Here is a 22689-nt window from a genome sequence, read left to right as displayed (position 1 = left end):
GCAGAATTGCTTGAACCCAGGAGGTGGAGGTTGCAGTAAGCAGAGATCGTGCCACTGCACTCCAGCCTGGGCGACAGAGTGACACTCCATCTCAAAAAACAAAACAAAACAAAACAAAAAAACCAACAGAAATTGTAAATAAATCTGAAAAAATAAAAGTGTAAAGTAAAAAGCGTAATTGACCAGAATTTTAAAAACTAAAACCTTCAGGAACCAAAATTACACTAGTGCTTTCACCTTTATATAGGTAGCACAGACAATTTATTTTTTAACATTACTATCAACAATACTCAACATTAATCTTTAAAAAATTACTATCAGCCAGGCGTGGTGGCTCATGCCTATAATCCCAGTACTTTGGAAGGCCAAGGCGGGAGGACCATTTGAGCCCAGGAGTTTGAGACCAGCCTTGGCAACACAGGGAGACCTCATCTCTACAAAAAATGAAAACAATTAGCAAGGTATAGTACGCATACCTGTGTCCCAGCTACTTGGAAAGCTGAGGCAAGAGAACTGTTTGCGCCCAGGAGGTAGAGGCTGCAGTGAGCGTGATTGTGTCACTGCATTCCAGCCTGGGTGACAGAGCAAGACCCTGTCTCAAAAAACAAAACCCAACCCCCACAAGCCAAAAAAACAATCAATACTTCCAATATATAGTCAAAGGCCACCGCTAAGACTTATCCCACATTCACATGACTTGAATTTGCTGCCCTACCCACTATTCTAACATTCTGGAACTGTTTTTTTAAAATCACTTTCCCCCTTACACATTTTAGTAATCCACCTAGAGTGCAGACAGACACCACCATGCTGGGGAAGGGCTCACTATGTCCATGTACTGGGGGCCTGTTTATTTGACTGACTGGATCCCAGAAGCATGCAGAGGCAGAACCATGACATACAAAGGCCAGATGAAAGTCAGGCTTCACATTGGCAGTTAAGTAACTGGTGGAATCAAGTCTAGAATCCAGTTCTGATTACAGTTAGTATGCTTTCTTCAATAGTTGTTACATTCTGTGGCTAAACTATTCCACACAATATCCCTTTTGGTGAAAAAACAGCACTAAAAATTACTTCAGCATATCAGCTTTAAACATTAGGGCCTCTTCCTCAAGAACATCTATTGGTATTATTTAATAAAATACAAAATAATTCAAGAATAAAGACTATACTTTTAGCAATCATTTTTATAGTTTGTTACTAGAGAAGTTTTTCTGAACATGTAGAGTACCAAAAAAAAAAAAAAAAAAAAAAAAAAAAAAAAAATCAAGAATAAAATGGAAGGAAATGTTATGCAGGTGGTCACTATAAACATTTCAGAAATCTAATTGTAGTATTATCATTCATGAAAAGAGAAAGTACCACAGGTAGAAACACAGAAAAGAAACGTTAAGTTTTGGAAAATGTAGACTTTTAATAACTGCTTTTATCACCAGGTAAAGCCATGCAGTTACAAAGTTGTTAGAAATTTTTGAAAGGGTGTTATAGTTTTTTTAAAAAAAAAAAAGCTCATTCTTACACATATATTATCTAGCACTTCACTGGGACACTACTGTTCAAAAGGCCCTGACCACGTAACTCCCAAACGAAACACTCAACCCAAGGTTGTTTTCAGCCCACTGTGAGTGAAGCTGGGTGCAGAATGCACAGCCTCTAAAAGGAGAGGACATCAAGTCAGGTGAGTAGGGGCCATTGGCAATGCTCAGAGCCAGCCAGACTCCAAACAGGGAGCCCAGTGGTTTTTTTCCGGGACATTCTACTTGAATTATTATTCAATTAGTCAACAATAGATCTTCAAAAGAGAACAATTAGTTAACATGATAAGGAGGTTATTGCATTCTTTGGCCTACATGTCATAATTATAGTTAGCAAATTCTGACAGTTTTAACGAAAATAGCCTCCATCGTCTTTGCAGGTATGAAGATAATTATCCACAGGGCTTTCAATGTTTGCTGGACAACAATACATGACTGAGAAGCTATAAATGACATTGTTTCATGATATAAAAATACTAGTTTTTTCCATTTATTATTTTTATAGGCATTCACTGTTTGAGTCAAGGTTAGGCTTGTTAAGTGATTAAAGGCAATTTTATTACAGCAGCATGTACTTATTTTATTCTAAAAGAATAAAATTCATAAGCAGAAACAGCTTTTGTATTTGTTTGCAACCTGTAAAAGTGAGTTATTTTGCTGATATAAAATACTAAGAACTCACTTGAGGACCATGCCACCTTCTGAAAATGCCACACACCTACTTAAGTGTTAAAGTTACAGCATGTCCCAGACTTGTCCAGAGCAACATAAGTAAGCAACTGACTGCTCTTGACTGTCCCTTCCCCAGCAATAGCACTGATTGTGTTGGGAAAAGCCACAGGGCAAGGCTGCACAGCCAGATGGAGAAGACTTTTTGTTTAAAGGCAAAATACCAAAATGGCTCTCTGGTGTAGGTGACTTCTACTTTCACACTCAGCTTGTACATGATCCCCTAACCTTAATTTCTTTCTCCTTAAGGGGTTGATTTGGATTGACTTGTTGAGAATGGTATCCATTATCTAATGAGTCAGGAGAGAAGGGGATTTCTGTGGTTACATGTAAACTCATGATAGGTCAGCAGAAGTTATAGGTGAAGAGGGTGGTGAGGAAGTCAGCCACGATCCATCTATGTGAAGGTCACACCAGCTTCATTGTACACTTTGAAGACTTTCTCAATGGCATTGACATAGGCAGCTGTTCTCAGGTCCAATCCCAGGTTGTATTTCATGGCTGTGCGCATAATTTGCTGAAATGAAAGGGAAAACACAGTGAAGGTGACCCTGATTCAAGTGGCCAGGCCATAAACACACAAGGCCCAGACAGGCCTGGTCCAAGTTACCCTCTCATTGTTTCAAGGCAGGACTTGGGCAGCCAAAGACAAACTACTCTAGCAGTAGAATCTTCAGGCAGGAGGGCCTAATTCTCTGGATTTAACAATGGGGTGATAAGGTGCAGTGGATCACACCTGTAATCCCAGCACTCTGGGAGGCCAAAGCGGGCGGATCACTTGAGGTCAGAAGTTCAAGACCAGCCTGGCCAACATGGTGAAATCCCATCTCCACTAAAAATACAAGAATTAGTAGGGTGTGGTGGCTCATACCTGTAATCCCTGCTACTCAGCAGGCTGAGGGACAAGAATTGTTCCAACTGGGGAGGTGGAGGTTACAGTGAGCTGAAATTGTGCCACTATACTCTAGCCTGGGAACAGAGTGAGACTCTGTCTCAAAAAAAAAAAAAAAAAAAAAAAAAAACAAAAAACCTACAACAAAAAACAGGGTGATGAAAATGTTCTAAAATTATATAGTGGTAATGGCTAGTATATATAATAAAGGACACTGAATTGTATACTTTAAAAGGCTGAATTTATAGCACATAAACCCTATCTCAATAAAAAATCAACAATAAAAACAACAGCACTAAGAAGCACCACCTTCTTCATCAATATCTGCTTATGCTATTTCAATATAAATCCAAGCAGATAGAATCTGAACCCAAGAAATTAGGAAAACTGGACACAAACTGTGGCTGAAGCCTTAAAGTAGGGATCAAGCAGTCAAAGTAACTTTTGCTTATACCAGATTCTATAGTAAGGTAGCCTCCTGTAGCTCTAACACAGTTTTGGTTCACTGAGCTGCAATCCAATTTGGCTAATGACTCAATATTGGGCTAGCTGCCAACGTCACTACATCCTAACTTGGCCTTATTATTTCTTTCCAAAGCCTCAGAAACATATTTGAAGACTCTAAAAAAATTGCTCATCATCTGAGACTGAAAAAGCATTTGTTTTGCTACACACAAATGAGGACCATTTCACAGATTGCTATTTTCTATCAGCACACACAGTCTGGCAGCTGAGATAACACGGTTGAGTTGCACTTCATGTGACTAGCAGGAAGGCAAACAGCATCTGCACACATACCCTGGCAGAACGCTCCATTGTGTATGCCAAGCCAGAGTGCACGATGTCTTTCTCAGATGCACCCTATTAGGAAAAAGAACACAAGTTTAACAAAACCACAAAGACCTGCTTTGTGTCCTGTATAAGATTACAAAGGATTCTTAAGTTAATATATGACCAGACAGAACTTTTCTTTCAGCAAAGCTATGTGTCATTTCTGTACAGTATCAAGATACAGAATCAAAATACAGAATCTTGATACTTACTGAAACAGCTGCTTGTTAACCACAATTTATTTTTATTATGTTTTACAGCAAACAAATACTCATGAAACAAGATCACAGTAAAACAATAAAGACAGTTTATGGACACAGCGACACGATGAGGGCATGCAGTGAGATGAGCACCTTCCACTCATGGAGATGTGGATGCACTGAGCAATGTGTTATGGTGTTCATGCCATGGTGCGTTCACCTCAGCTCCACAGAGAATAGGGCCACCAGACGGAACACAGAAAGGAATCTGATTAAACCCCATAGTGGCTAAGGGGTAGAATTCTGCCTGTGTATTCAGTAGTACAAGCAACTTTTAAAGCTGTATGGATTTTAGCAGCGTTTTAATTTTACTGATGAGGAAACTAATGACCAGATAAATTGGCCAAGGTTACAGATATCTATGTTTAGAGCTGGGGTATGACCCAGGGCCTCCACCATCAAGTCAGCTTATCTCTTTCCTAATTTGTTTCTTGGAATGCTTTCTAAAAAATTAAAGACAATTAACTCACTACCACTCTTAATGTGACATATGAAGCTACAAAACACATATGCCAGATAAAAACTTAAAGCGGGTCACTGATACAGTTTGGACACTTACTGAGTACATAGTCTTCGAGGTACTAGGGGACACGGCAGAGAATAAAATCAAAATACTGTTCTCACAGACTTTATATTCTAGTGGGAAGAGAGTGTATATACATGGACTTAAAACCACGAGGCTAAGTAGATCACTGAAGTTTTCAATCTAGTTAGAAAAGTGGTTTAGGGATTCAGGCTTTCCAATGTTAGGAGAGTGGTGAGTTGATGAGATACCAGCAAGACGCAATTGAGAAGAAATGTTTAGTGAGGTACGAAGAAAATCAGGAGAATGTGGTATCCTGGAAGCTAAGGGAAGAAAATATTTCAAGGTGGGAGTGTTGATTCTGACAAGGGCTGCTAACAGGTCAAGTAAGATGGACTGAAACAGAGCTACTGAATTTGGCAATGTTAGTGTCACTCGTTGTCTTGACAAGAGCAGTCTTGGTGGAGTAGGTTCAAGTAAAGAAGAATAATTAGAGACTGAGTATATACCACTCTTCCAAGGAGGTTTGCTGTACAGGAAACAAATGGCAATACTGTAAAGGTAAGTGGGAATAAGATTTATATATTTTTAAAAACAGTTTTGGTAAGCTGACAGGAATGACTCATGGAAACTGCTGAATGACGAGAGAGGGGCAGGCTTGCTAGAGCAGTGTATCTGAGGACAAACCATCCAATGTCCACAACAAGAACTGGACCTAAGAAATGAAGGCACAAAGAGCTGATCTATTAGAAGAGAGATGACAGAGGATTGGGGATAGGTACCAGGAGCTGGGTAGATGTGGAAGTTCTCAGGGTGCCTGTTTTATCTGTGAGCAGATAGCAGGTCGTGAGCTGGGGTGCAGGGCAGTGAGAAGAGGAGAAAATATGATATAATCACTCAGGAGGTGGGGAGAATGAATGGAACACAGAAAAGTAGCAAGATTGCTGTGAAGCTCTGAGTGCCTACTTGAGGTTAGTGGTCAGGGCATGAACTGCCAGCTGGGCCTCCTATAGGATAGAGGCAAGGAAGAGACCACTGGGACTTAGGGTTAACAATGACAAAGGAAACACGACTGGTGAGTGACTGTAACAAAGGAGCATGGAATTTAAGTTAGATAAGGAGGGAAGTGAGGGCACTGGGGGCATGAGGGACAGTAGAAACATGGCAGGGTCAACGATGTGGGTCCTGATCGGGCCAAATGGGGAGGGGGAAACTAGAGAGAAAGAGCTGGAAAAAATTTTTTTTGATTGACAAGGCATATGCTGGGCAGTGGGGTGACTAAAGGGAGGGGTCAACAGCCCTCTGGCAGCAGGCCCTTCCAATGCACTGCTAGTCACTTGTGATGGATATGATGTAAAAACAGTGGCACAGGAGACTTTCAGAGAGAGCTACAGAGCTGCAGTGACACTTAAATAGGGAGGGGATCTGTGTATTCCAGATAGAAGGACCAGAACAGAGACGTCCCTGTAGGAAAAAGGAAGGTGTACTGAGGGGCACAGGTAGTACCCAGAATGGCTAAAGCAGTTTTTTTCGCCTTTAAAACAAAATTTTTAACTTTCTCCCATATAACAATATAGTTTGAGAACTATTTTCCATCACTGAATATTTCATAAGATATAACTTAGCCGTTGCAATATATTCTTAAATTATCCTCTATGATTGAATATTTCCTAAGAAGATGTATTATAATGCAGCCATTTCCTTGCCACTGGACTTCAAATGAAACCAAATTTTAAAACTGTCTACACATAATTGCAATAACATCATCATGCATGGAGTTGTTCCTCCTCTCTTAAATTATTTTCTCAGGATAAATTCCCAGAGGGGAGATTATCACAGGACCAAAGGGCAGGAACACTTCAACAGCTCTTCAAATTTTCCAAAGAGCCGCACCCATCTGCACTGTCACTAGAGTAAAGGCACAGCTGTTTCACCACATACATGGTATATATAAGGTCCATTAACTGTTTTTGTTAATTTAATAAATTTTAAAAAACCCCTTTAAAATCTGTATTTAACAATGAGGTTAAATTTTTTCCCCAGGCTTATGTGCTGTGACTTTGTTTTTCATATCTTCCGTCATTTACTGGTAAAGAAGTTTTTTCTTTCTTTTCTTTCAGTAGAGATGGGGATTTGCTATGTTCCCCAGGTTGGTTTCAAACTCCTGGACTCCCACATAGTTCAATCTAATGCTTACTTTTCAATTCTTCCTATTTCTCTGAAGCTTAAAATGACTAAAATACATAATAATCCTTCACTGTTAAAACATGTGCGTAAAAAATACCAAAAGCAGAACTATTATTTATTTTAAATTTGTTATTAGGCCAGGCATGGTGGCTTATGCCTGTAATCCCAGAACTTTGGGAGGCCAAGAGGGGCAGACCACCTGAGGTTGGGAGTTTGAGACCAGCCTGACCAACATGGAGAAACCCCACCTCTACTAAAAATACAAAAAGTAGCCTGGCATGACGGCGGATGCCTGTAATCCCAGCTACATGGGAGGCTGAGGCAGGAGAATCCTTTGAACCTGGGAGGCGCAGGTTGCGGTGGGCCGAGATTGCGCACTGCACTCCAGCCTGGGCAACGAGCAAAACTCCGTCTCAAAAAAAAATTTTTTGTTAGTAGTCATGAGGATTCTTACTCCAGTATTACAATGTAATGCAAAAGGAAGGTATAAAACACACATGTCTCGCAGTTACTGTCAAGCTAATTAATTACAAATGACTACACCGCAACTGAAATCAGTCTAACCAGCTCTTTTGGGCAGAGAGCGTGTGCTAAAGGACAACTGTGGGGTCACCACACTCACCGATATCCTGTCTTGGAACTCTGCTGTGGGTACAATGGGAATAGTTCCACCATGCTTTCCAAATTTTCTTTCTAAACTCTCTTGAACAGACACTATAAAAAAACCGAAAAATAAAAATATGGCAAAAAAAAAAAAAAAAAAAAAAAAAATGAAGTAGAACCAAAAGTAGTCCTAAACTATAACAGTAGCCTGAAAACAAACACAGGGTTTTAATGACATAAAAGGGTTAATCATTTAAAACTCAGTCAAAAAGGAATAAAACACATTGCCAATTTCCTATATAAATGTGAATTTAGGTCACTGCTCTGTTTCCATAACACCCATTACAAGGGTTTTTCCTTGGCTCTATTAAAAAGAAAACGCTGGGGGAAAAAGAAAAGAAAGTAGATGGAACACTTCACCCAGATTCTCACAGTGGGCTGAGTGTAGAAGCTCAGTTGGAGGTCTTGGTCTTATTTCAGCTTGATGAGAAATTCTACTCTTAACTGTGGCGCTTACTCTAGTCAAAGAAAAACAAGTATTCTCATCAGGAGTCTCAAAAACAATTCTTGACACTAGATAGGCCTTTACTAAGAGCAGCCAGAGACAAAAATGAGTATCGACAGTGGGGTTTTAAAATCACACTTTAAAAAATATTACTAACTTTGTAGAGTATATCCTGTGAACAATACATCACAGAATAAAAATCTGAATATTAAGTATATGGGAGAGTTAATATCCAGGAAGACATTGTACATTTTTGGTCTAAGTTTCATGAGACAAACTACCATTTTCTGTTCTGAGACTTCATTCTTTCCCAAAGGGAAACGTTCTCTTAAATGTACCTTTTTACAGACTTGTAGCTGGCTCAAAAGTCTACAGTCTACAGTCTAGTCTCAAAAGTCTAGTTTTAGAGAACAAGATTATCGGTACTCACTGAGCAAGTGGTAGTTAGAATCCCTTTCATATTTAAAGGTCAAACGGCCATAGCTGACATGATTTAGATTCTTCAGCCACTCAAAGTATGATACTGTCACTCCTCCAGCATTCAAGTAGAGATCCTATACACAAAAATAAGACACCGAAGAAATTAGAAGGTGATGGGTTTAGTAAAAGCTTAAAATGAACCTAGGAACTCAATTTAAATACCATGGTAGACAGACCTTCAAATTTCGCAAATATATTTTAGCTGTTATTAAGAATTTCACACTTAATTTAACAGTTCCCCCTTCCCCGTCCAATTCCACCTAAGGCCTTTTCTATTTAGGGAAAAAAATCATTTTTTTGCTTATTAATTAATGAATGTTAATAATCTTTGGTTAGAGCATCTTCTCTACCAGTTCTCACACTGAATGGCTTGCCCACCAACCAAGTGGATTGGACAGGGCCTCTCAGAAGACAGGATTCTTTCTCCTATACCTAAGGGTAGCCCATTTCAGTTACATTCAGTGTCTTTCAGCAAAGGGGGTTCTTTAAAATGCATTCCAAGCCCACACTAATTTCTAATTAACTTTTTGGTGTAGACTCATGCTTACCTGCTAAAAAAACCTGAGCATGTGTTCCTCATATTAGTTTTCTGAGTAAAGCCAAAAGGGCACTTGAAATGCATAAGGTTAGGAATCATACGGAAAATCTTAGAGCTTAAGTTAGAATAGTATTTCTAATACAGTGCACATTTACATAACCAGACTCTTACAAGGCTAAAGACATTCGGTAAAGAGCCTGAAATTGGAATAAATGTTTAGATCAAAGTGAAAAGTGACAGGCTTATAACTAACCACGCTTCTACTGTATTTTCTCAGACATGAAATAAAGATGAATTCACTAGTGCTTGGGAGAATAGTTCCTCTCTTCCTCCAAATTCCTTGCAAAAGACAATTATGATTCTAAGTACATATAAAACCTAATAAATATAGATGACTTACTGGAATAACCATAATGTTTCTCTCCAGGAAGATCTTATCAGCTTCTGGAGTTGTTGGCCCGTTGGCACCTTCAGCAATAATCTGCAAGAGAGTCAGGAACATAGAGAAATGCCAGTGACACCGTCAAATCCCCTCCATTGAGGGCAAGAGATGTGCATATATGAACGGGGGCTGTGGGGAGAAGCACAGTTGCATTAAAATTAAATAAAGATTACTTTGTTCTACAAAGTGTATAAAACTAACTTTTGCCTTTCTATTTACCTAGGGTTTTTTTTTTTTTTTTTACGGAAGTGTCAGGCAGATGCATTTTTTTGGTAAGGTTGCACAACTCTGTGCACATAGCTAAAAGCCATTAGATTATGTACTTTAAATGGGTGAACTGTATGGTATGTGCAATATATGCCAATAAAGCTGTTAAAAAGAAAGAGAAAATTCAATCAGACTTTTCTATGACCCCACTAACGTCATTCACATTGATAATGTTGATTCCGGTTCCTATAATGTTGTCACCTTGGCTTTGACTCTGGGTGCGTTGGATTTGGTCAACTGCTTCTCACTGGCAGCTGGGATCAGTATGTCACAGTCAGCTTCCAAGATGCTTCCTTCATAGGGCTTTGCCTTGGGGAAGCCCAGAATGGACCCATGTTGCTGCCATTGATTAAAAAATCACAATTAATAGCTGTACCAGAGTTTAAATGTTTATATTTAGTGTCTGTGCCATAAGAATGTATTCATACCAATTTGAAGTCTTCCAGTTCCTTTGGGTCAATACCATCTGGATTCCATATACTCCCATCAGACTCACCAACAGCAATACATTTAGCACCAAAACGATGTAAATATCTCATAGAGTGTAGGCCCACATTACCAAATCCCTGTGAAGAACAATTATCCATGACACAAAAACTAAAGTCCTGGTAGAGATAGCAAGAGTCATATTTTGACCAATGTAAATCCACATTCTGTTTATTTAGAAGCCATTCTCAACATTCTTTTGCTAAAAGAAACAATGTACCAACTGGTTTCTTTTCAACAATAAAATTCTCTGTTTGAGAATGTGATGATTGGGATTACAGGCACCCGCCACCAGGAGTTTGAGACCAGCCTGGCCAACATGGTAAAACCCCATCTCTACTAAAAATACAAAAATTAGCTGGGCATGGTGGCAGGCGCCTGTAATCCCAGCTACTTGGGAGGCTGAGGCAGGAGAATCACTTGAACCCAGGAGGCAGAGGCTGCAGTGAGTCAAGATTGTGCCATTGCACTCCAGCCTGGGTGACAGAGTGAGCCTCGGTCTCAATAAAAAAACCAATCAAACATAGAAGTTGTATTTCTCCAAATTATTGACATCTCTTTTTACAACACAGGACATCTGGTCATCAAGGACTGAGGATCCGGTGGTGTACTTAACACCACCATTTATTTATTTATGTTTTGAGATCGGGTTGCCTAGGCTGGAGTGCAGTGATGTAATCTCAGTTCACTGCAACCTCCACCTCCCGGGTTCAAGCAATTCTCCTGCCTCAGCCTCCCAAGTAGCTGGGATTACAGGCACAGGCCACCACACCTGACTAATTTTTGTATTTTTAGTAGAGATACATGTTGGTCTCTACTAAACCATGTTGGTCAGGTTGGTCTTGAACTCCTGGCCTCAAGTGATCTACCTGCCTTGGCCTCCCAAAATGCTGGGATTACAGGTGTGACCCATCATGCCCAGCCACCACTTCTATTTTAAAGTAATTTCCAACTTAATTAAGATTATCCTAATTAAAATACATGTTAACACATCAAACAAATTTGGGTCAATGTGTAAACCTTTCTACATACTTTAAAATTGAGAGAATTATGTTAAGAGAGTTACCCTTCTAGATACAATTTCAAGTTTAAATACTGACCAATATTTTGGTTGAATTTGATGATAGTTGGTAAGTTTCACACGTACTTGAGAGTGATACTTAAATCAGTTCTAGTTACAGGAATCATACCAAGGTTCAAAAAACAAAAGATGTATTACTTTGAAAACCACCACTCTTAACTTTTAAGAGATTTGAGATAACCGTATTTTTTAAAATTACAATTCTAAAACCATTAAAAACTTAATGCCTATCAGTTATTAAGAAAACTTTTTTTTTTTTTTTTACCTGAACAACAAATGTTTTATCTCCAAATCCTGGTGTCATTCCTAAAATGCTCATGTAAGAAGCTTCATTGATGAAGTTTTCAATCCCATGGAAGACACCACGGCCGGTAGCAGAAATGCGTCCGTGGATGCCCCCTTGACTGATGGGTTTACCAGTAACACAGGCATGTGCATTAATATCCTGTAAGAGGGAGTAATTGAAAGAATGAAATGTCAAGCCAATTTCTCTGTTGAATCAATATAATAAAGTCGAAACACATTCTCATTTAACTAAAATTATGCTCATTAGGAGTGTGTGTGTATGAATGTATTTAAGGTACATGTTACCAATAGAGACAAGACTCACTTTTTCAGCTTTCTGTTCCTAGAAAATATAATAATGCTGTATTTCCTGACAGAAGAAACAGAGTGTAGAAAGGGAAGTTCAAATAGCATCACAAAAGTAGACCTACCTCAGCCTGAAGCTTTCATTCCTTCAATAAGTATTTAAGCGCTACTAAATCAAGGTACACATCCCATTCATGAGTATCTTAAAATCAACTCTATGATTTGAGCATGTCACCAAAATAGAGCCTGAGACAGGAAGAGGCTTTACAATTTTCTTGGATGGGAAGACTCAATGTTGTATTCTGCCACTTTTTAAAAAGGAATTTTTAAATATAACTTGATACTTAATATAACATGATATTCAAGTTCATCTAAGAGTAGACTAACGGAAGTATTTAACGAAATTTTTTAAAAAAGGTATGTGTGGGTGAGAGTCCTGTGCTTCTGTGTGAGCACAGTATCTTTGGTAGCAGTGATTAGCTCTGCAAAGTGAAGATGGGGGTTAACAGTCTTCACCACCCATCTTACTGTCCTCTTTCAATTGAAGACGTGCATAAATTCTTGTTCAGAAACAGGTATAATTAGAAAAAATAAGAATGGGGCTTAGGAGGTCTTCCCTTCCAAGGCATCAAATATACTATAAACATGGCAATCCAGGAGGCTGAGGCAAGACAATCGCTTGAACCCAGGAGGCGGAGGTTGCAGTGATCTGATCGTGCCATTGCACTCCAGCCTGGGCAACAGAGTGAGACTCCGTCTCAAAAAACAACCAACTAACCAACTAACCAACCAACCAACCAACCAACCAACCAACCAACCAACATGGCAATCAGAACGCTGCAGAATAAACTCATCCATGGAGCAGGAGAAACTAGAGACAGTCTTAATTTGCACAGGCAATCAATATAAAATGAAAATCCATATAAAATTTTAAGTCAGTGGCAAAAGTACAAAATAGTCAATAAACTTGTTGAAGCAATTTGCTATCTACATAAACAAAATAAAATGCCTTACTTCACACCAAACCCCTAACTCCCAGCATATCCTTAATGTTCCAGCTGGCTGAGTTAAGAAATGGTCCGTTCTTTATCTGTATTGTTTAAATATTTTTACAGAGAGAATTGGAATTATATTATTTGTATAATTACCAACAAAAAGGATGAAAGTAAGGAAGAAAAATGCAGTCTAGTAAAGTGATTTATAGAATTAGTAGTTTTCCCACGGTTTGCTTTCACGAATAATTAACGCTTATGAATACAGCAATGCGAACCAAGTGCCAAAAGCTTTTAAACGGTGAAAATGCAAATGCTGGAGTTGAAGGAAATACTGTCTGCGGTCAGGGCTGGCGCCAACTGCCAGGCTCCCCAGCATACGTAATGGTCCTAAAAGCCCAGAGAAGAATAAATTCTCCCACCGACACTGCACTTCTAGGTGGTGCTAGGATAGTGAGCGGCACGTTCCAGTTCACATCTAGAAATGAGCAACAAAAACAGCTGGGTCCTTCCCTTAGGCCTTGATTTTAGATTTCTTATGACTTAAAGAAGGAAAATTGTTCACCAGTATATCCAAGGGGCAGTGCTTCACAAGACTTTCTCTTGCTGTTAGCACTGAGAATGAGCTACTGCCCACTGCCACTGGTTTGCACTGTTCTAAGTGCAGTGGATTATTCATCTAATTCTCATATGATCGTCTCAAAAAGTAGGTACTTTTTTTTTTTGAGAGGGAGTCTTGCTCTGTCACCAGGCTGGAGTGCAGTGGCGCAATCTCGGCTCACTGCAACCTCTGCCTCCTGGGTTCAAGCGATTCTTCCATCTCAGCCTCCTGAGTAGCTGGGACCACAGGTGCATACCACCACGCCTGGCTAATTTTTTTGTATTTTTAGTAGAGACAGGGTTTCATTGTGTTGGCCAGAATGGTCTCGATCTCTTGACCTCGTGACCTGCCCGCCTTGGCCTCCCAAAGTGCTGGAATTACAGGTGTGAGCCACCGCGCCCAGCCAAAGTAGGTACTATTATTGCTGTCATTTTGCATATGAGGAATTGGAGGCACAGAGACTCCCAAGTCACAGAGCTGATGGGTGAAGGTGCCAGGGTTGGACTCCAGGTGGTCTGCCCATGTTCCCAGCCACAGCATGACATCAACTCAGGAAATGTCCACATTTCCACATTTTTCCTCTTCTCCAAGGACTATCTTTTCACTATTAAAAGAATTCCCCAGTCCTTTATTTCCTTGGGGGATCTCCCTGGCCTATCTCTTGCACCAATGAATCTGTGGCTCACAGCCAATAAACATGTCAAAAGACAACAAAAACCTTTTTCTTTGGGTAACAGCCACTTTTCAAGCTGCCTTCTTTCTGCTTCTCTCTAGTGCCATTTTTCTTAGCTGGAAGCTATACTTTGTGCCCTAGTTCCCTCTTCATATCCCTTTGCAGTCTGGGCCCCTGTAGTAGCCTCTTGCCCTCAACGAGGCTTCAAATGCACACTTAGCTGAGTCACACCTGCTTAAAACCAGCTCTTCACTGGTTTCCCTGTGCTTTCAGGACAGAGACCAAAGTCCTCATGGTTACCTACCAAGCAGTAACCTGGCCTGACCCTTTTTCCTACTGGGCTTTCTTAACCCACCTTTCTCGTTCTCAACTCTGGCCACAATAATCAGTCCTTAGCCTCCCAATTCACCTAGCTTCTGAACTTCAGAACCTTCCCTCAGGTACTTCCTTCTGTTCCAAACACTTGCCACTACCCCTCCCCTAGTCCACGTCCACATACCCATCTGAGTGCAGACCAGAAGGTTATGTCTCCTAGGAGGCCTTTTCTGACCTTACCTTGAAAGGATTGAAAGAGTTGGTTGGGCCAGTTCTTCTTTTTCATAGTTTCAAAACAACTTCCAGCAATTTATCCCAATTGAAGTAAATACCTTGCTTACACTTGGCCTTGCATGTACTAGGCATACATGTATTTTTTGACTCCATTTCTCTTCCTACTCCTTAAATGTTTCATTTTTTAAGGTTGCACTCCTTTCAGGGACAGTAGTTCCGTTTTCCTCTTGTGTTCAGTTCTGTGGTACTACCTCTGCTCAGTGCCCAAACAAGTTCTCCTGGCTCTCTGGGCTCAACCTGGTCCCCTTCCTTAAAGCCACACATATCGAATCCAGTCTTGCTGAGTCTCTCTGTCACATGCCTCCCATATGCCAATGCTCCTCTCCTTGGTCCTCTGGCTCCTGGGCTCGGTGGAAAGGCGGTGACACCACAGGAGGTTCTCTCCTGGCACCAGTATACCTGGACACTGTTGCCAGCCTATTCTTCCCAAGGAAGGATCAGCAAAGTCTCTCCACTGTAAAGGATCAGCAAAGTCTCTCCATGTAAAACACAAACACTAGGGCTTAGCATTTTTGTCCTGGTTCACTTAACCTCTTCATTATTATTTTCTTCTTTATTTTTGAAAGGAGGGTCTCGCTCTATTGCACAGACTGGTACAACCACAGCTCACTGCAGCCCCAACCTCCTGGGCTCAAGCGTGCCTCCCAGGTAGCTCTGATTATAGGTATATACCACCATGCTTGGTTAATTTTTGTATTTTTTGGAGAGACAGAGTTTCCCCATGTCCAGGCTGGTTTCAAACTCCTAGGCTTCAGTGATGCACCTGGCTTGGCCTCCCAAAGTGCTGGGATTACGGGAATAAGCCACTGCACCCAGCCTTCGCTCTTACTTTCTATTACCTTTACAAATATGCCTTACCTTCAGACAATCGGAACTCTACTATTTCTCTTCCTCTTATCCTCCAAATCTCTAGATGTTCATCTTCTACCCATTTTGAAGGTCTAGCCCAAATATCTCTTCTAGAAAGTCTCATTTCAGAATTCATAATCTCCACTGTTGTATTACATTATTTCCATACCTCATCTGCTTATGTGCCTTAGTTTCTCTTTAAATGAAAGCTCTTTGAGGGAAAAATCAGAATTGAATGCTTCTTGAGCTATGTTATAGGGTCTTAGCAGAGTGGGCTGCCCTGGTCAGTAAGTGTCCCACCCCAGTGACAAATATAGGGCAGCATGTAAGTAAGGGCTCCATCTGTGTTCATCACATTTACAATTTAAGAACAGACAGGTAGACACAAAATAATACGCACATAAAGATTATGACTGAATGACAGAAAAACCCAGGGATTCTCAACTTCTGATATCATCAGTCAAACTGTTAATTCTTGTAGACAGCAAATGTGTAAGCCTCGGAGCTTCCAGTGGGTACTCACGTAGTGGCCTATGGTGCTGGCATAGGTATCAGCGATCCAGGACATCTCCCGCTCACCTGTGCTCATGTCTGGGGCAGGGACATCAATGCCAGGACCTGCGGGGGCACAGGAAAGGAGCAGTGCACCAGTTTTTAAGAAAAATCCTTCTCAAACACAAAGATCCTTGCAAGTGTCTGTAATAACAAAGTTACCATGGCTAGAAAACTTTAGATCTCATTTAGGTAGCTAATCGAAGTCATAGAAATATTCATTAAATGTTTCACTATAAAACTTAGACACATATGGCTGGGCACAGTGGCTCATGCCTGTAATCCCAGCACTTTGTGAGGCCGAGGTGGGTGTATCACCTAAGGTCAGGAGTTCGAGACCAGCCTGACCAACATGGAGAAACCCTATCTCTACTAAAAATACAAAATTAGCCAGGTGTGGTGGCACACGCCTATAATCCCAGATAGCTGGGAGGCTGAGGCAAGAGAATCACTTGCACCTGGCAGGCAGAGGTTGTGGTGAGCCAAGATCATCCTAATGCATTCCAGCCTGGGCAACAAGAGTGAAATCCATCTCAAAATACATATATATATATATATATAAAAAATTAAAAATTAGACAAATATTGTTATATAACATTACATAATTTCTTCCACTAGCATTTACTTGCTATATGTTTGGAAGTTAGTTATGTACAAGATATAAGCCACTCTACAGGATTTCTGAGTGTGTGACCAGGGGCTAAACATTTTTGCCTCTCTTGACTCATTTCACTAAAATGCAATTAGAGATAATAGTACCACTGTGTTCTATATAAGCAGGATTATGGTTAGGGAGTTGACATGTATGAGATAGTATAGTAACATGCTGCCTAATGGGAGTATAAGCCCTCCTTACCAAGCAGAGAAAAAGGGGAGAAAGTCATATTGCTAAAGCAATTGTGCTAAGCCCCCCACATTATTTTTACTTGTGGAAGGATGTGACTTTGACCTATTATTTGACACTTAGCACATATAAAGTTTAGGCCTTACCTTTCAGTTCCTCAGATCACAGCAAATTAAAGTTTTAGGCTAACAAATTAGCTCACGCGCAATAACAAGTATCACTGACAGCACTAATACTGAAAGCTACAGTAAGATCTCTGATAAAAACACGTTAGGTGATGCTCACTCAAATCTGTAAAGGTGCAGAAATACTCCTCCCAAACAAAGCAAAATGTTATCTACCAAGATTTTATCTAACCTAATTATCTAGGATGTCAGTTAAATGAAATATGGTATACCTACGAAAAGGATAACTTCTTTTTTTTAAAATATAAATAAACAGAGATGGAGTGTCTCCATGTTGGCCAGGCTGCTCTCGAACTCCTGACCTAAGGTGATCCATCCATCTCGGCCTCCCAAAGTGCTGGGATTACAGGCGTGAGCCACTGAGGATAACTTATAAGTTGCAAATCACTTGGAATTGTCATGAACATACATATGGAAAAAGGCAGGTTTAATACAGCATGTATAACACATTCCCCCTTACATACAATTTTCTTTCTCTTCCCCTTTCTCTCTTCCTCTCTCTCTCTATATTGTTTATAATTTTCTATATTATTTCAACTGCTAAATACAAATTCATCTGTACAAAGAGAAAAATAGAACTTTAAAAATGGTTAAACTATTAAACTATTATGTCCCCCTATAAATTAAAGTTCATTCTAAGGGCTGTACCCAATTCTTCCTATAAATTCAGGAGCTACTTGTAATCTGTGCATCCCTATTCATTAGTTTTGTATGTAGCAGAAAACTCATAAGCCTAATCATTAATGTAATATAAAAAGCAATCCTTGACCATTTCAAAGTTGTCTTATGTCAGCCCTGTATCTGTTATATCACAACTTGTTCAAAGAAGTAGATTATCTAGGCCTTGGGCCCCTGAGTTATAGAAAACATTACAATATACCAATTCTGTTGACAAAAAGTAAAATTTATACGAAGAATTGGGTACGGCCCTTAGAACGAACTTTAATTTCTAGGGGGACATAATAATTTAATAGTTTAATCATTTTTAAAGTTGTATTTTTCTTTTTGTACAGATGAGTTTGTATTTTTAAAGAAAAATTAAAAAAAAAATAGAATATATTTTTTAGTTCTTATTTTTTGAGACGGAGTTTCACTCTTGTTGCCCAGGCTAGAGTGCAATGGTGCAATCTTGACTTATTGCAACCTCCGCCTCCCAGGTTCAAGCAATTCTCCTGCCTCAGCCTCCCCAGTAGCTGGAAGTACAGGTGCCCTCCACCACTCCCAGCAAATTTTTTGTATTTTTAGTAGAGAAGGGGTTTCACCATGTTGGCCAGGTTGGTCTCGAACTCCTGACCTCAGGTGATCCACCCACCTCAGCCTTCCAAAGTGCTGGGATTACAGGTGTGAGCCACTGTGCCCAGCTCCAACAGATAAATTCTTATATAGAGAACGGGTCTGAGGCGGAAGTTCGTCTTTTTTAAAAAAGCAACTTTTGTAACAGCGTGTGACTATATATAGAGCAAGAGTTGAAAGGGCAATTTTGGCGCACAGAGACACAGGGATGAGGGGGGTGGAGTTGAAAGGGCAATTTTGGTGCACAGAGACACAGGGATGAGGAAGGTGGAGACATCAGGGACCTGCAGAACTTCAGTTTACACAGGTGATATTTACACTCACACACAAGAATGAACATTGACCTTTCAAAAGCTTTTTCAAACACAGAAGAGGAAAGGACACTTCTCAACTCATTCCACAAGGCTACAATTATCCTGATACAAAGACTAGACAAAGACATCATAAGAAAACTATAGACCAATGTCACTTACAAGTATTAAAGGGAATAAAATATTTAGTTGTAAGACTTCTACAATGAGAACTACAAAATATCATTGCAAGAAATCAGAGACCTACATAAATGAAGACATCTCATATTCAGCACTGGAAGGCTTAATATAGTTAAGATGGCAATACTGGTCAGGTGGAGTGGCTCATGCCTATAATCCCAGAACTTTGGGAAGCTGAAGTAGGAGGGGTGCTTGAGCCCAGGAGTTCAAGACCAGTCTGGGATATATAATAAGACCCTGTTCCCACAAAAATCAAAAAATGAGCCAGGCGCAGTGGGGCATGCCTGTGGTTCTAGCTACTTGGGAGGATGAGGTGAGAGGATTGCTTAAGCCCAGGAGTTCAAGGTTGTAGTGACTGCTGCCTGGTACTCCAGCCTGGGTGACAGGGCAAAACCCTTTTTTTTTTTGGTGGGGGGGGAGGTGAGGAAGATGGCAATATTCCACAAATCGGTATACAGATTCAATGTAACTGCTATAAAAATCCCGGCCTCTTTTTTTGTTTTGTTTTGCAGAAATTGACAAACTGAAAACATCCATGTGACAGAACCAGAGCTCAGGCTCAGGTCTGAGCCTCAATGTGAAACTCTCTGTGGAAAGGGCAGTCAGGAAATAACAGATAAGTAACATCAAATTTGAAGGTTTGGCTAGGAGTGAGAGAAAAAAACTCCCTTTGCCTACCTCCTAGGCTTCAAAGCTGTCCGGGCCCAGGATGTCAATTTAGCTGCATCCTGGGTCAATGAGGCTTTTGCACATTAAGCAAATAAATCAAATTACTAGAATTTAAGCTGTTTATTTCAGTATTCCAATGAATCACTTTTTGCCCTCTGGAGTTATTAGGTACTTATCAAGACTGATAAAATTAAGCTGGAGATATTGCAGATATGGGAAATAAATATGACTGAATAAAGTCTGAAACCATTTAAGACTATTAAATGTGTTGGAGATTTAGGCAAGGAGGAAATTCCTTATAAAAATTATGAAGGCGGCTGGGTACGGTGGCTCATGCCTATAACCAGCACGTTGGGAGGCTGAGGTGGGTGGATCATGAGGTCAGGAGTTCGAGACCAGCCTGGCCAATATGGTGAAACCCCATCTCTACTAAAAATACAAAAATTAGTCAGGTGTGGTGGCATGCGCCTATAGTGCCAGCTCATAGGAGGCTGAGGCAGAAGAATCACTTGAACTCGGGAGGCGGAGGTTCAAGTGAGCTGAGATCATGCCACTGCACTCCAGCCTAGGCAACAGAGCAAGACTTTGTCTCAAAAAAAAAAAAAAAAAAAAAAAAAAAGAAAATTAAAAAAAATTATGAAGGCTATTAACAGGCTGAACATGACTTCAATTCACTGTATCTCAAAATCAGTAGGTATTCCTGTAAAGGTGTGAGTGAGATAGTTAACTCATGTTAACAGGCTCTGTGCAATGATGCACAAATTCACAGTAGTACTGGGTATGCAGCATGTCAAAGGCCCAAATGTCTATTATGAAAGACAGGACAAATCTAGTCAAGTTTTAGAGTTACGTATACTTACTGTATTTCTTTTCTTTCTTTATTTTTGAGACAGAGTTTTGCTCTTGTTGCCCAGGTTGGAGTGCAATGGTGCGATCTCGGCTCACCAAAACCTCCGCCTCCTGGGTTCAAGCAATTCTCCTGCCTCAGCCTCCTGAGTAGCATGTGCCACCATGCCTGGCTAATTTTGTATTTTTAGTAGAGACAGGGTTTCTCCATGTTGGTCTGGCTGGTCTCGAACTTCCAACCTCAGGTGATCCGCCCGCCTCAGCCTCCCAAAGTGCTGGGATTACAAGTATGAGCCACTGAGCCCGGCCACTTACTGTATTTCTGTATCAGGTTATTTCATGACATATTTTCCTAAAAATGAATCTGAATAGCTTTATTTCTTTTTTCTTTCTTCTTGAGATGTGGTCTCGTTTTGTTGCTCAGGCCAGAGTGCAGTGGCACGATCATGGCTCACTGTAGCCTCAACCTCTCAGGCTTAAGTGATCCTCCCCTCTTAGCTTCCTGGACAGCCGGGACCACAGGCATGTACCACCATGCTTGAATAATGTTTTTATTTTTTGTAGAGACAGGGTCTTGCTATGTTGCCCACAATCTGGTCTCGAACTCCTGGGCTCAAGTGAGCCTCCCACCTTAGCCTCCAAAAATGCGGGGATTACAAACACGAGTCACCATGCCAGGCTTTACAGTTTAATTTCATAGGAACTTGTCCATGGTGGGGAAAATGCTGAGAAAAGAAGTAGAGAAAAATACACTTTATTTCTTATTTGAGTAAACCTTATCTTGTTTAACTATACTGATACCGATAGGGCAAGCATTCTATTAAGTAACTTTGTATATTTTGTTCAAACAAATTAGAAGCCTTCTAAATAAAGAAATATACAGAAAGGTTTAAATTGGCCGGGCTCACACCTGTAATCCCAAAACTTTGGGAGGCCATAAGGGGCGGATCACCTGAGGTTGGGATTTTGAGACCAGCCTGACCAACATGGAGAAACCCCGTCTCTACTAAAAATACAAAATTAGCTGAGTGTGGTGGTGCATGCCTGTAATTCCAGCTACTTGGGAGGCTGAGGTAGAAGAATCGCTTGAACCTGGGAGGTGGAGGTTGCAGTGAGCTGAGATCGTGCTACTGCACTCCAGCCTGGGCGACACAGCAAGACTCTTTCTTAAAAAACAAAAACAGAAACAAAAACAAAACCCTCTTACAATGTCTGTATAGAAGAAGAGGTGGGAGAGCCCTCTCCCTTGTGTCCACTCTGCACATTAAGAATCTTTCAGGTGTTCCCACTTTATACCAAAATCTATGTGGCCAAACATACCAATAAAGCCCTTCTTTGCTAGCTCCATGGTGAACCTCCTTGTGATCTTTTCCAATTCATTATCCTGTAAAATAAGAAAACAAAAATGAAAGAAAAAATTGATGTAAAAATTGCTTGAGATTATAGCCAGCATATTATTTTCTATTAATAGTACATTTTCATGTAATCGTTAGATTAACTCATAAAGTAAGCATTGCCATTTTAAAGGTGAGAAAATGAGTGATCAAAAAAGTAGATCATAAAAACAAGATAGTAGAACTAGGGCTCAAATTCCCATTCTACTAATTCCCCACTGAAAAATATACTAAATCTTAATTAACTGAAGGCCGGGCATGGTGGCTCACACCTGAAATCCCAGCACTTTGGGAGGCCGAGGTGGGTGGATCATCTGAGGTTGGAAGTTCCAGACCAGCCTGGCCAACATGGTGAAACCTTGTCTCTACTAAAAATACAAAAAAATTAGCTGGGTGTGGTAGGTGTGCTTGTAATCTCAGCTACTCGGGAGGCTGAGGCAGGAGAATCGCTTTAACATGTGAGGCGGAGATTGCAGTGAGCTGAGATCACACCATTGTACTCTAGCCTGGGCAACAAGAGCAAAACTCCGTCTCCAAAAAAAGAAGAGAGAGAGAGAGATTAATTGAAATATAATTATATTCCATTTAAATGGTGAATTTTAAAGAGAATAAAATTCATATGCATTTATTTTTGTATATAGATGATTTAGTACTATGTAAAACATTGTGACAACCAGTTTGAATTAACTTGGAACTGACAGGATAAAGAGTAAGATTTTTATAGGCTTAGTTATATGTCAC

At 40.3% G+C, this 22689-nt stretch overlaps 1 protein-coding gene and 1 pseudogene across 2 annotated transcripts in view; one reads left to right on the top strand and one right to left on the bottom strand.

Annotated features, from left to right (window-relative positions):
* The first annotated feature begins 1162 nt into the window (after positions 1 to 1162).
* LOC116544039 lies at positions 1163 to 1238 on the top strand (annotated as a pseudogene).
* Positions 1239 to 1389: 151 nt separating this feature from the next.
* The window catches only part of GLUD1 (glutamate dehydrogenase 1), a 35429-nt gene continuing 14129 nt past the window's right edge, over positions 1390 to 22689 (bottom strand). For both annotated transcript variants that reach the window (XM_032270101.1, XM_032270102.1), the window contains 10 exons: positions 21875 to 21938; positions 16198 to 16292; positions 11625 to 11804; positions 10221 to 10358; positions 9994 to 10131; positions 9484 to 9564; positions 8496 to 8619; positions 7580 to 7671; positions 3955 to 4017; positions 1390 to 2781 (listed from right to left, as the gene is read on the bottom strand). In XM_032270101.1, the coding sequence (XP_032125992.1) occupies positions 2662 to 2781; positions 3955 to 4017; positions 7580 to 7671; positions 8496 to 8619; positions 9484 to 9564; positions 9994 to 10131; positions 10221 to 10358; positions 11625 to 11804; positions 16198 to 16292; positions 21875 to 21938 (1095 nt within the window). In that variant the 3' untranslated portion in view covers positions 1390 to 2661. The remainder of the gene's footprint in view (positions 2782 to 3954; positions 4018 to 7579; positions 7672 to 8495; positions 8620 to 9483; positions 9565 to 9993; positions 10132 to 10220; positions 10359 to 11624; positions 11805 to 16197; positions 16293 to 21874; positions 21939 to 22689) is intronic.

Source organism: Sapajus apella, unplaced genomic scaffold (assembly GCF_009761245.1).
Source record: "Sapajus apella isolate SASKATOON/1434 unplaced genomic scaffold, GSC_monkey_1.0 scaffold203, whole genome shotgun sequence".
In the NCBI taxonomy this organism is placed as follows: Eukaryota; Metazoa; Chordata; class Mammalia; order Primates; family Cebidae; genus Sapajus; species Sapajus apella.
The sequence above is the reverse complement of the archived record's forward strand: the minus strand, read 5'-3'. Positions and strand labels throughout refer to the sequence as shown.